The sequence below is a fragment of the Anarhichas minor genome, unplaced genomic scaffold (genome assembly GCF_050575085.1).
Source record: "Anarhichas minor isolate MPS153535 unplaced genomic scaffold, ASM5057508v1 ptg000145l, whole genome shotgun sequence".
Lineage (NCBI taxonomy): Eukaryota > Metazoa > Chordata > Actinopteri > Perciformes > Anarhichadidae > Anarhichas > Anarhichas minor.
In genome coordinates, this window is record NW_027466591.1 from 38,241 (window position 1) to 50,820 (window position 12,580).

Here is a 12,580-nt window from a genome sequence, read left to right on the forward strand (position 1 = left end):
TTAGGTTAAGACAACAAAACCAACAGTTAGGTTTAGACAACTAAACCAACAGTTAGGTTTAGACAACTAAACCAACAGTTAGGTTTAGACAACAAAACCAACAGTTAGGTTTAGACAACAACACCAACAGTTAGGTTTAGACAACTAAACCAACAGTTAGGTTTAGACAACTAAACCAACAGTTAGGTTTAGACAACAAAACCAACAGTTAGGTTTAGACAACTAAACCAACAGTTAGGTTTAGACAACAACACCAACAGTTAGGTTTAGACAACTAAACCAACAGTTAGGTTTAGACAACTAAACCAACAGTTAGGTTTAGACAACTAAACCAACAGTTAGGTTTAGACAACAACACCAACAGTTAGGTTTAGACAACTAAACCAACAGTTAGGTTTAGACAACTAAACCAACAGTTAGGTTTAGACAACAACACCAACAGTTAGGTTTAGACAACAACACCAACAGTTAGGTTTAGACAACTAAACCAACAGTTAGGTTTAGACAACTAAACCAACAGTTAGGTTTAGACAACAACACCAACAGTTAGGTTTAGACAACTAAACCAACAGTTAGGTTTAGACAACAACACCAACAGTTAGGTTTAGATAACTAAACCAACAGTTAGGTTTAGACAACTAAACCAACAGTTAGGTTTAGACAACTAAATCAACAGTTAGGTTTAGACAACAACACCAACAGTTAGGTTAAGACAACAACACCAACAGTTAGGTTTAGACAACAAAACCAACAGTTAGGTTTAGACAACTAAACCAACAGTTAGGTTTAGACAACTAAACCAACAGTTAGGTTTAGACAACAACACCAACAGTTAGGTTTAGACAACTAAACCAACAGTTAGGTTTAGACAACTAAACCAACAGTTAGGTTTAGACAACAAAACCAACAGTTAGGTTTAGACAACTAAACCAACAGTTAGGTTTAGACAACAACACCAACAGTTAGGTTTAGACAACTAAACCAACAGTTAGGTTTAGACAACTAAACCAACAGTTAGGTTTAGACAACTAAACCAACAGTTAGGTTTAGACAACAACACCAACAGTTAGGTTTAGACAACAACACCAACAGTTAGGTTTAGACAACTAAACCAACAGTTAGGTTTAGACAACTAAACCAACAGTTAGGTTTAGACAACAACACCAACAGTTAGGTTTAGACAACTAAACCAACAGTTAGGTTTAGACAACAACACCAACAGTTAGGTTTAGACAACTAAACCAACAGTTAGGTTTAGACAACTAAACCAACAGTTAGGTTTAGACAACTAAACCAACAGTTAGGTTTAGACAACAACACCAACAGTTAGGTTTAGACAACAACACCAACAGTTAGGTTTAGACAACTAAACCAACAGTTAGGTTTAGACAACTAAACCAACAGTTAGGTTTAGACAACAAAACCAACAGTTAGGTTTAGACAACAACACCAACAGTTAGGTTTAGACAACTAAACCAACAGTTAGGTTTAGACAACTAAACCAACAGTTAGGTTTAGACAACAACACCAACAGTTAGGTTTAGACAACAACACCAACAGTTAGGTTTAGACAACTAAACCAACAGTTAGGTTTAGACAACTAAACCAACAGTTAGGTTTAGACAACAACACCAACAGTTAGGTTTAGACAACTAAACCAACAGTTAGGTTTAGACAACAACACCAACAGTTAGGTTTAGACAACTAAACCAACAGTTAGGTTTAGACAACTAAACCAACAGTTAGGTTTAGACAACTAAATCAACAGTTAGGTTTAGACAACAACACCAACAGTTAGGTTTAGACAACAACACCAACAGTTAGGTTTAGACAACTAAACCAACAGTTAGGTTTAGACAACTAAACCAACAGTTAGGTTTAGACAACTAAACCAACAGTTAGGTTTAGACAACAACACCAACAGTTAGGTTTAGACAACAAAACCAACAGTTAGGTTTAGACAACAAAACCAACAGTTAGGTTTAGTCAACAAAACCAACAGTTAGGTTTGGTCAACAAAACCAACAGTTAGGTTTAGTCAACAAAACCAACAGTTAGGTTTGGTCAACAAAACCAACAGTTAGGTTTAGTCAACAAAACCAACAGTTAGGTTTAGACAACAAAACCAACAGTTAGGTTTAGACAACAACACCAACAGTTAGGTTTAGTCAACAAAACCAACAGTTAGGTTTAGACAACAACACCAACAGTTAGGTTTAGACAACTAAACCAACAGTTAGGTTTAGACAACTAAACCAACAGTTAGGTTTAGACAACAACACCAACAGTTAGGTTTAGACAACAACACCAACAGTTAGGTTTAGACAACTAAACCAACAGTTAGGTTTAGACAACTAAACCAACAGTTAGGTTTAGACAACAACACCAACAGTTAGGTTTAGACAACTAAACCAACAGTTAGGTTTAGACAACAACACCAACAGTTAGGTTTAGACAACTAAACCAACAGTTAGGTTTAGACAACTAAACCAACAGTTAGGTTTAGACAACTAAACCAACAGTTAGGTTTAGACAACAACACCAACAGTTAGGTTTAGACAACAACACCAACAGTTAGGTTTAGACAACTAAACCAACAGTTAGGTTTAGACAACAAAACCAACAGTTAGGTTTAGTCAACAAAACCAACAGTTAGGTTTAGTCAACAAAACCAACAGTTAGGTTTGGTCAACAAAACCAACAGTTAGGTTTAGTCAACAACACCAACAGTTAGGTTTAGACAACAACACCAACAGTTAGGTTTAGACAACAACACCAACAGTTAGGTTTAGACAACAACACCAACAGTTAGGTTTAGACAACAACACCAACAGTTAGGTTAAGACAACAAAACCAACAGTTAGGTTTAGACAACTAAACCAACAGTTAGGTTTAGACAACTAAACCAACAGTTAGGTTTAGACAACAAAACCAACAGTTAGGTTTAGACAACAACACCAACAGTTAGGTTTAGACAACTAAACCAACAGTTAGGTTTAGACAACTAAACCAACAGTTAGGTTTAGACAACAACACCAACAGTTAGGTTTAGACAACAACACCAACAGTTAGGTTTAGACAACTAAACCAACAGTTAGGTTTAGACAACTAAACCAACAGTTAGGTTTAGACAACAACACCAACAGTTAGGTTTAGACAACTAAACCAACAGTTAGGTTTAGACAACAACACCAACAGTTAGGTTTAGACAACTAAACCAACAGTTAGGTTTAGACAACTAAACCAACAGTTAGGTTTAGACAACTAAATCAACAGTTAGGTTTAGACAACAACACCAACAGTTAGGTTTAGACAACAACACCAACAGTTAGGTTTAGACAACTAAACCAACAGTTAGGTTTAGACAACTAAACCAACAGTTAGGTTTAGACAACAACACCAACAGTTAGGTTTAGACAACTAAACCAACAGTTAGGTTTAGACAACAACACCAACAGTTAGGTTTAGACAACAAAACCAACAGTTAGGTTTAGACAACAAAACCAACAGTTAGGTTTAGTCAACAAAACCAACAGTTAGGTTTAGTCAACAAAACCAACAGTTAGGTTTAGTCAACAAAACCAACAGTTAGGTTTGGTCAACAAAACCAACAGTTAGGTTTAGTCAACAAAACCAACAGTTAGGTTTAGACAACAAAACCAACAGTTAGGTTTAGACAACAACACCAACAGTTAGGTTTAGTCAACAAAACCAACAGTTAGGTTTAGACAACAACACCAACAGTTAGGTTTAGACAACTAAACCAACAGTTAGGTTTAGACAACAAAACCAACAGTTAGGTTTAGTCAACAAAACCAACAGTTAGGTTTAGTCAACAAAACCAACAGTTAGGTTTAGTCAACAAAACCAACAGTTAGGTTTAGACAACAACACCAACAGTTAGGTTTAGACAACTAAACCAACAGTTAGGTTTAGACAACAACACCAACAGTTAGGTTTAGACAACTAAACCAACAGTTAGGTTTAGACAACTAAACCAACAGTTAGGTTTAGACAACAACACCAACAGTTCGGTTTAGACAACAACACCAACAGTTAGGTTTAGACAACTAAACCAACAGTTAGGTTTAGACAACTAAACCAACAGTTAGGTTTAGACAACAACACCAACAGTTAGGTTTAGACAACTAAACCAACAGTTAGATTTAGACAACTAAACCAACAGTTAGGTTTAGACAACAACACCAACAGTTAGGTTTAGACAACTAAACCAACAGTTAGGTTTAGACAACAACACCAACAGTTAGGTTTAGACAACAAAACCAACAGTTAGGTTTAGACAACAAAACCAACAGTTAGGTTTAGTCAACAAAACCAACAGTTAGGTTTAGTCAACAAAACCAACAGTTAGGTTTAGTCAACAAAACCAACAGTTAGGTTTGGTCAACAAAACCAACAGTTAGGTTTAGTCAACAAAACCAACAGTTAGGTTTGGTCAACAAAACCAACAGTTAGGTTTAGTCAACAAAACCAACAGTTAGGTTTAGACAACAAAACCAACAGTTAGGTTTAGTCAACAAAACCAACAGTTAGGTTTAGACAACAAAACCAACAGTTAGGTTTAGACAACAACACCAATAGTTAGGTTTAGTCAACAAAACCAACTGTTAGGTTTAGTCAACAAAACCAACAGTTAGGTTTAGACAACAACACCAACAGTTAGGTTTAGACAACAAAACCAACAGTTAGGTTCAGACAACAAAACCAACAGTTAGGTTTAGTCAACAAAACCAACAGTTAGGTTTAGACAACAAAACCAACAGTTAGGTTTAGTCAACAAAACCAACAGTTAGGTTTAGACAACAAAACCAACAGTTAGGTTTAGACAACAACACCAACAGTTAGGTTTAGACAACAACACCAACAGTTAGGTTTAGACAACAACACCAACAGTTAGGTTTAGACAACAAAACCAACAGTTAGGTTTAGACAACTAAACCAACAGTTAGGTTTAGACAACTAAACCAACAGTTAGGTTTAGACAACAAAACCAACAGTTAGGTTTAGACAACAACACCAACAGTTAGGTTTAGACAACTAAACCAACAGTTAGGTTTAGACAACTAAACCAACAGTTAGGTTTAGACAACTAAACCAACAGTTAGGTTTAGACAACAAAACCAACAGTTAGGTTTAGACAACTAAACCAACAGTTAGGTTTAGACAACAACACCAACAGTTAGGTTTAGACAACTAAACCAACAGTTAGGTTTAGACAACTAAACCAACAGTTAGGTTTAGACAACAACACCAACAGTGAGGTTTAGACAACAACACCAACAGTTAGGTTTAGACAACTAAACCAACAGTTAGGTTTAGACAACTAAACCAACAGTTAGGTTTAGACAACTAAACCAACAGTTAGGTTTAGACAACAACACCAACAGTTAGGTTTAGACAACTAAACCAACAGTTAGGTTTAGACAACAACACCAACAGTTAGGTTTAGACAACTAAACCAACAGTTAGGTTTAGACAACTAAACCAACAGTTAGGTTTAGACAACTAAACCAACAGTTAGGTTTAGACAACAACACCAACAGTTAGGTTTAGACAACTAAACCAACAGTTAGGTTTAGACAACTAAACCAACAGTTAGGTTTAGACAACAACACCAACAGTTAGGTTTAGACAACAACACCAACAGTTAGGTTTAGACAACTAAACCAACAGTTAGGTTTAGACAACAACACCAACAGTTAGGTTTAGACAACAAAACCAACAGTTAGGTTTAGACAACAAAACCAACAGTTAGGTTTAGTCAACAAAACCAACAGTTAGGTTTAGTCAACAAAACCAACAGTTAGGTTTGGTCAACAATACCAACAGTTAGGTTTAGTCAACAACACCAACAGTTAGGTTTAGACAACAACACCAACAGTTAGGTTTAGACAACAACACCAACAGTTAGGTTTAGACAACAACACCAACAGTTAGGTTTAGACAACAACACCAACAGTTAGGTTAAGACAACAAAACCAACAGTTAGGTTTAGACAACTAAACCAACAGTTAGGTTTAGACAACTAAACCAACAGTTAGGTTTAGACAACAAAACCAACAGTTAGGTTTAGACAACAACACCAACAGTTAGGTTTAGACAACTAAACCAACAGTTAGGTTTAGACAACTAAACCAACAGTTAGGTTTAGACAACAAAACCAACAGTTAGGTTTAGACAACTAAACCAACAGTTAGGTTTAGACAACAACACCAACAGTTAGGTTTAGACAACTAAACCAACAGTTAGGTTTAGACAACTAAACCAACAGTTAGGTTTAGACAACTAAACCAACAGTTAGGTTTAGACAACAACACCAACAGTTAGGTTTAGACAACAACACCAACAGTTAGGTTTAGACAACTAAACCAACAGTTAGGTTTAGACAACTAAACCAACAGTTAGGTTTAGACAACAACACCAACAGTTAGGTTTAGACAACTAAACCAACAGTTAGGTTTAGACAACAACACCAACAGTTAGGTTTAGACAACTAAACCAACAGTTAGGTTTAGACAACTAAACCAACAGTTAGGTTTAGACAACTAAATCAACAGTTAGGTTTAGACAACAACACCAACAGTTAGGTTTAGACAACTAAACCAACAGTTAGGTTTAGACAACAAAACCAACAGTTAGGTTTAGACAACAACACCAACAGTTAGGTTTAGTCAACAAAACCAACAGTTAGGTTTAGACAACAACACCAACAGTTAGGTTTAGACAACAACACCAACAGTTAGGTTTAGACAACTAAACCAACAGTTAGGTTTAGACAACTAAACCAACAGTTAGGTTTAGACAACAACACCAACAGTTAGGTTTAGACAACTAAACCAACAGTTAGGTTTAGACAACAACACCAACAGTTAGGTTTAGACAACAAAACCAACAGTTAGGTTTAGACAACAAAACCAACAGTTAGGTTTAGTCAACAAAACCAACAGTTAGGTTTAGTCAACAAAACCAACAGTTAGGTTTAGTCAACAAAACCAACAGTTACGTTTGGTCAACAAAACCAACAGTTAGGTTTGGTCAACAAAACCAACAGTTAGGTTTAGACAACAAAACCAACAGTTAGGTTTAGACAACAACACCAACAGTTAGGTTTAGTCAACAAAACCAACAGTTAGGTTTAGACAACAAAACCAACAGTTAGGTTTAGTCAACAAAACCAACAGTTAGGTTTAGTCAACAAAACCAACAGTTAGGTTTGGTCAACAATACCAACAGTTAGGTTTAGTCAACAACACCAACAGTTAGGTTTAGACAACAACACCAACAGTTAGGTTTAGACAACAACACCAACAGTTAGGTTTAGACAACAACACCAACAGTTAGGTTTAGACAACAACACCAACAGTTAGGTTAAGACAACAAAACCAACAGTTAGGTTTAGACAACTAAACCAACAGTTAGGTTTAGACAACTAAACCAACAGTTAGGTTTAGACAACAAAACCAACAGTTAGGTTTAGACAACAACACCAACAGTTAGGTTTAGACAACTAAACCAACAGTTAGGTTTAGACAACTAAACCAACAGTTAGGTTTAGACAACAAAACCAACAGTTAGGTTTAGACAACTAAACCAACAGTTAGGTTTAGACAACAACACCAACAGTTAGGTTTAGACAACTAAACCAACAGTTAGGTTTAGACAACTAAACCAACAGTTAGGTTTAGACAACTAAACCAACAGTTAGGTTTAGACAACAACACCAACAGTTAGGTTTAGACAACAACACCAACAGTTAGGTTTAGACAACTAAACCAACAGTTAGGTTTAGACAACTAAACCAACAGTTAGGTTTAGACAACAACACCAACAGTTAGGTTTAGACAACTAAACCAACAGTTAGGTTTAGACAACAACACCAACAGTTAGGTTTAGACAACTAAACCAACAGTTAGGTTTAGACAACTAAACCAACAGTTAGGTTTAGACAACTAAATCAACAGTTAGGTTTAGACAACAACACCAACAGTTAGGTTTAGACAACTAAACCAACAGTTAGGTTTAGACAACAAAACCAACAGTTAGGTTTAGACAACAACACCAACAGTTAGGTTTAGTCAACAAAACCAACAGTTAGGTTTAGACAACAACACCAACAGTTAGGTTTAGACAACAACACCAACAGTTAGGTTTAGACAACTAAACCAACAGTTAGGTTTAGACAACTAAACCAACAGTTAGGTTTAGACAACAACACCAACAGTTAGGTTTAGACAACTAAACCAACAGTTAGGTTTAGACAACAACACCAACAGTTAGGTTTAGACAACAAAACCAACAGTTAGGTTTAGACAACAAAACCAACAGTTAGGTTTAGTCAACAAAACCAACAGTTAGGTTTAGTCAACAAAACCAACAGTTAGGTTTAGTCAACAAAACCAACAGTTACGTTTGGTCAACAAAACCAACAGTTAGGTTTGGTCAACAAAACCAACAGTTAGGTTTAGACAACAAAACCAACAGTTAGGTTTAGACAACAACACCAACAGTTAGGTTTAGTCAACAAAACCAACAGTTAGGTTTAGACAACAACACCAACAGTTAGGTTTAGACAACTAAACCAACAGTTAGGTTTAGACAACAAAACCAACAGTTAGGTTTAGTCAACAAAACCAACAGTTAGGTTTAGTCAACAAAACCAACAGTTAGGTTTAGACAACAACACCAACAGTTAGGTTTAGACAACAAAACCAACAGTTAGGTTTAGTCAACAAAACCAACAGTTAGGTTTAGTCAACAAAACCAACAGTTAGGTTTAGTCAACAAAACCAACAGTTAGGTTTAGTCAACAAAACCAACAGTTAGGTTTAGTCAACAAAACCAACAGTTAGGTTTAGTCAACAAAACCAACAGTTAGGTTTAGTCAATAAAACCAACAGTTAGGTTTAGTCAACAAAACCAACAGTTAGGTTTAGACAACAAAACTAACAGTTAGGTTTAGACAACAACACCAACAGTTAGGTTTAGACAACAACACCAACAGTTAGGTTTAGACAACAACACCAACAGTTAGGTTTAGTCAACAAAACCAAGTTAGGTTTAGTCAACAAAACCAACAGTTAGGTTTAGTCAACAAAACCAACAGTTAGGTTTAGTCAACAAAACCAACAGTTAGGTTTAGTCAACAAAACCAACAGTTAGGTTTAGTCAACAAAACCAACAGTTAGGTTTAGACAACAAAACTAACAGTTAGGTTTAGTCAACAAAACCAACAGTTAGGTTTAGACAACAAAACCAAGTTAGGTTTAGTCAACAAAACCAACAGTTAGGTTTAGTCAACAAAACCAACAGTTAGGTTTAGTCAACAAAACCAACAGTTAGGTTTAGTCAACAAAACCAAGTTAGGTTTAGTCAACAAAACCAACAGTTAGGTTTAGTCAACAAAACCAACAGTTAGGTTTAGTCAACAAAACCAACAGTTAGGTTTAGACAACAACACCAACAGTTAGGTTTAGACAACAACACCAACAGTTAGGTTTAGACAACAACACCAACAGTTAGGTTTAGTCAACAAAACCAAGTTAGGTTTAGTCAACAAAAAATCCACCACAAAAAAGACTCCTAATTAATATTCATTGGCTTTATTTTCCCTGTACACAAATCCAATAGATTCCATGACTCCTTCACAAACTAACATGATACTGGGCTGGCAGCTCACACCAAAACCATCAGATCAATAATCGCTGCAGGTATGAGCAGACATATGTGGTTCTTTTTGGGGTGAACTGTCCCTTTAGAGTCAGTCTGAACACGCAGGTCGAGTGTAACATTAAACTGATGAACAGTGTTCAGGTCTCTCTTCAAATGACACGCCAGTCCCCTCCGTCGTGCACGCGCTTCCTCGGGCACCAGCAGAGCATAAAGTGAGCTGCGCGCGCACGGGGCTCAGCAGTGAAGCAGCAAGAGGCGGTAGTGAAAGCAGCTCCGGTGAGTTCAGAGAGAACACGCGCACACCGCGGGGTTAACATGAGCTCCGCGCACCTGACCGCGCGGGAAGCGTCTCTTCTCCGGGAGCTCAAGAGGTGACGCGCCCTGCGGGAATTGGTTTGAGTTTGTTACCGGAGAGCATGGCGGAGCTGTGGATCTACAACGCCACGTCCTCGTGGAACCGGTCTGCCGCGGGACAGGACCGCTTCAGCAGCCTGGACGACATCGACGTGCCGGAGGACGGATCTCCGGCCCTGCGCATCCTCATCTCCATCGTGTACTCGGTGGTGTGCGCTGCCGGGCTGGTCGGGAACCTGCTGGTGTTCTTCCTCATGAAGGTGCGCCGCGGCCGGAAGAAACGCTCCAGCATCAACCTGTTCGTCCTCAACCTGGCCATCACGGACTTCCAGTTCGTGCTGACGCTGCCGTTCTGGGCGGTGGACACGGCCCTGGACTTCAGCTGGCCGTTTGGAAACGCCATGTGCAAGATTATCCTCTCCGTGACGGTGATGAACATGTACGCCAGCGTGTTCTTCCTCACCGCCATGAGCGTCACCCGGTACTGGTCGGTGGCCTCGGCGCTGAAGGACCGGACCCGGCGGCGGGTGTGCCCGGTGCGCTGGGTGATCGCCGGGCTCTGGGTCTCCGCCACGGCGGCTTCTTTGCCCACAGCCGTTTTCTCCACGGTGAAGAGCGTGGCCGGGGAGCGGCTGTGCCTGCTGGGCTTCCCGGATGGCCAGTCGTGGCTCGCGCTGTACCACCTCCAGAAGATCCTGGTGGCCTTCGTGTTCCCCATGCTGATCGTCAGCGTGTGCTACCTGCTGCTGCTGCGCTTCGTCCGCCTGCATAGCATGAACAACAACCAGGTGAAGCGGAGGTCCCGCGTGACGCGCTCGGTCACCATCGTCGTCCTCTCCTTCTTCATCTGCTGGATGCCCAACCACGCCATCACCTTCTGGGGCGTGCTGGTGAAGTTCAACGTGGTCAACTGGGACCGGATGTACTACATGGTGCACACGTACGTGCACCCGGTGACCGTGTGCCTGGCGCACACCAACAGCTGCCTGAACCCGGTGCTGTACTGCCTCATGCGCCGCGAGTTCCGCAAGAAGATGAAGGATCTGTTCTGGAGGATGTCATCGCCCGGCGGGACGAACAGCTGCCACCTGCGGCCGTTCTCCGGGACGGTGCGAGCGGAGCCGGACGACACGCAGATCGTCATCCCGCTGAACACCTTGGAGACGGAGAACTGCAGACTCTCCGTTCTGACGGACCAGTGCGACACGGACGCGCTGCAGAAGTGAAGCAGACTCTGAAAGAAAACGCAACACTGGTGTGTCTCTTTGCGCACATTAAAGTTGCTCTTCGTGCCACAAGTGTTGCTGGAGCTTTGTACCTCCTTTAACCAAACACTACAGGATCCATCTCGGAATGTGCCAAATCCAACGCCAGTACAAAACCATTGAAGGCATCACAGCTGGCGCATTAAATGTGATTGTTGACTTTGCATTAAAGGGATTGTATAGATGTGCATCACAGTTTAAAGGTGTGAAACATAAAATGAGAGAAATAACACTCGTGCGTAAATTGCGCATCCGTGCGTAAAACCATCCTGCTGCGTTTCCCGCTTCTTCTCCGACTGGGCTCTGTCACCACAGTGATGCTGATGTTGTTCTTCTGGTTTTTGGAGGCAGATTTTCTTTGTATACTATAAATGGAGCGCGCGCTGCTTCGCTCTCTAAAGTGCTCTCCGTGCGGACTTCACTGGTTCAGCTGCTGCCTCGAGCTTCATTCTGTGGATTATTAGTGACGTTTCTTCTGTGGCTGCTGTGTAAAATGTTGGAGCTTGAGTAAGTGAATGTATTAAAAAAAATTGCCAATGCAACCTTAAAAAAACAATGTTTGTAGAATAAAATGTTGAACTGTGTTGACGTTGGTTCCAGGTTTGGTTTGAAGTGTTTCGATGTGTTGGCTGTGATGCGTTCAGGGGTTCATGTGTTGACAAGCCAGCAGCCTCAGCTGGAAACCAAACAGGCTGACTTTCATTCTTTAAAGATGTTTCATTGAGACATTTGAAAGGTTGGATTCTCATGCACGCGTTGTGCAGGCGTCACTGCTGAGCTCCTCCACTCTGATTGGCTGTGGACAAACGTGTCCAGTTATGCACCTTTGCAGACTTGAGGTGCAACTGTCAACCAATCAGAGTCCAGAACTACAAATATTGATATTGAACCCTCTGCAAAAAAAAAAGACGTTTCACTGAGTTTCAACAATCTGAAAGCATCATAAAGTAAATGTTTTTATTATTATAACTAGAAAGTGACAATTATGTTTATTGTCTTGATTCATCGTTTGGTACCAGATGTGATACAAATAGTGATTTGTGTTTGTTTTCTTTTCCTAAAACCTAAAATGAAGTTTTCAAAAAGAAATAAGAAAAGATTTTAAGAAGCTGAAAATTACTTTATTTAGTAATCAATTGAGTTTCAAAATAAATAATTTCAGCTTTATGTTATGATCCTATTTTGTTTATTAATACAAATGTTTTTATTTATTTATTATTGAATCGCTTTGAGATTTGAAATCTATTTTCTGACGTCTCCTCATACGGTTC

General features: G+C 39.4%; 1 protein-coding gene across 1 annotated transcript; it reads left to right on the forward strand.

The window, feature by feature from the left end:
* The first annotated feature begins 10,100 nt into the window (after positions 1 to 10,100).
* LOC142943619 (relaxin-3 receptor 1-like) lies at positions 10,101 to 11,270 on the forward strand. Its single transcript, XM_076085217.1, has one exon. It carries the CDS (start codon positions 10,107 to 10,109, stop codon positions 11,268 to 11,270), a length of 1,164 nt encoding a protein of 387 aa, XP_075941332.1. The 5' UTR covers positions 10,101 to 10,106.
* The last annotated feature ends 1,310 nt before the right edge of the window (positions 11,271 to 12,580 follow it).

What these genes read in the sequence shown, in the direction of transcription:
- LOC142943619 (XM_076085217.1), top strand. Translation starts at nt 10,107, where the DNA reads ATGGCGGAGCTGTGGATCTACAACGCCACGTCCTCGTGGAACCGGTCT.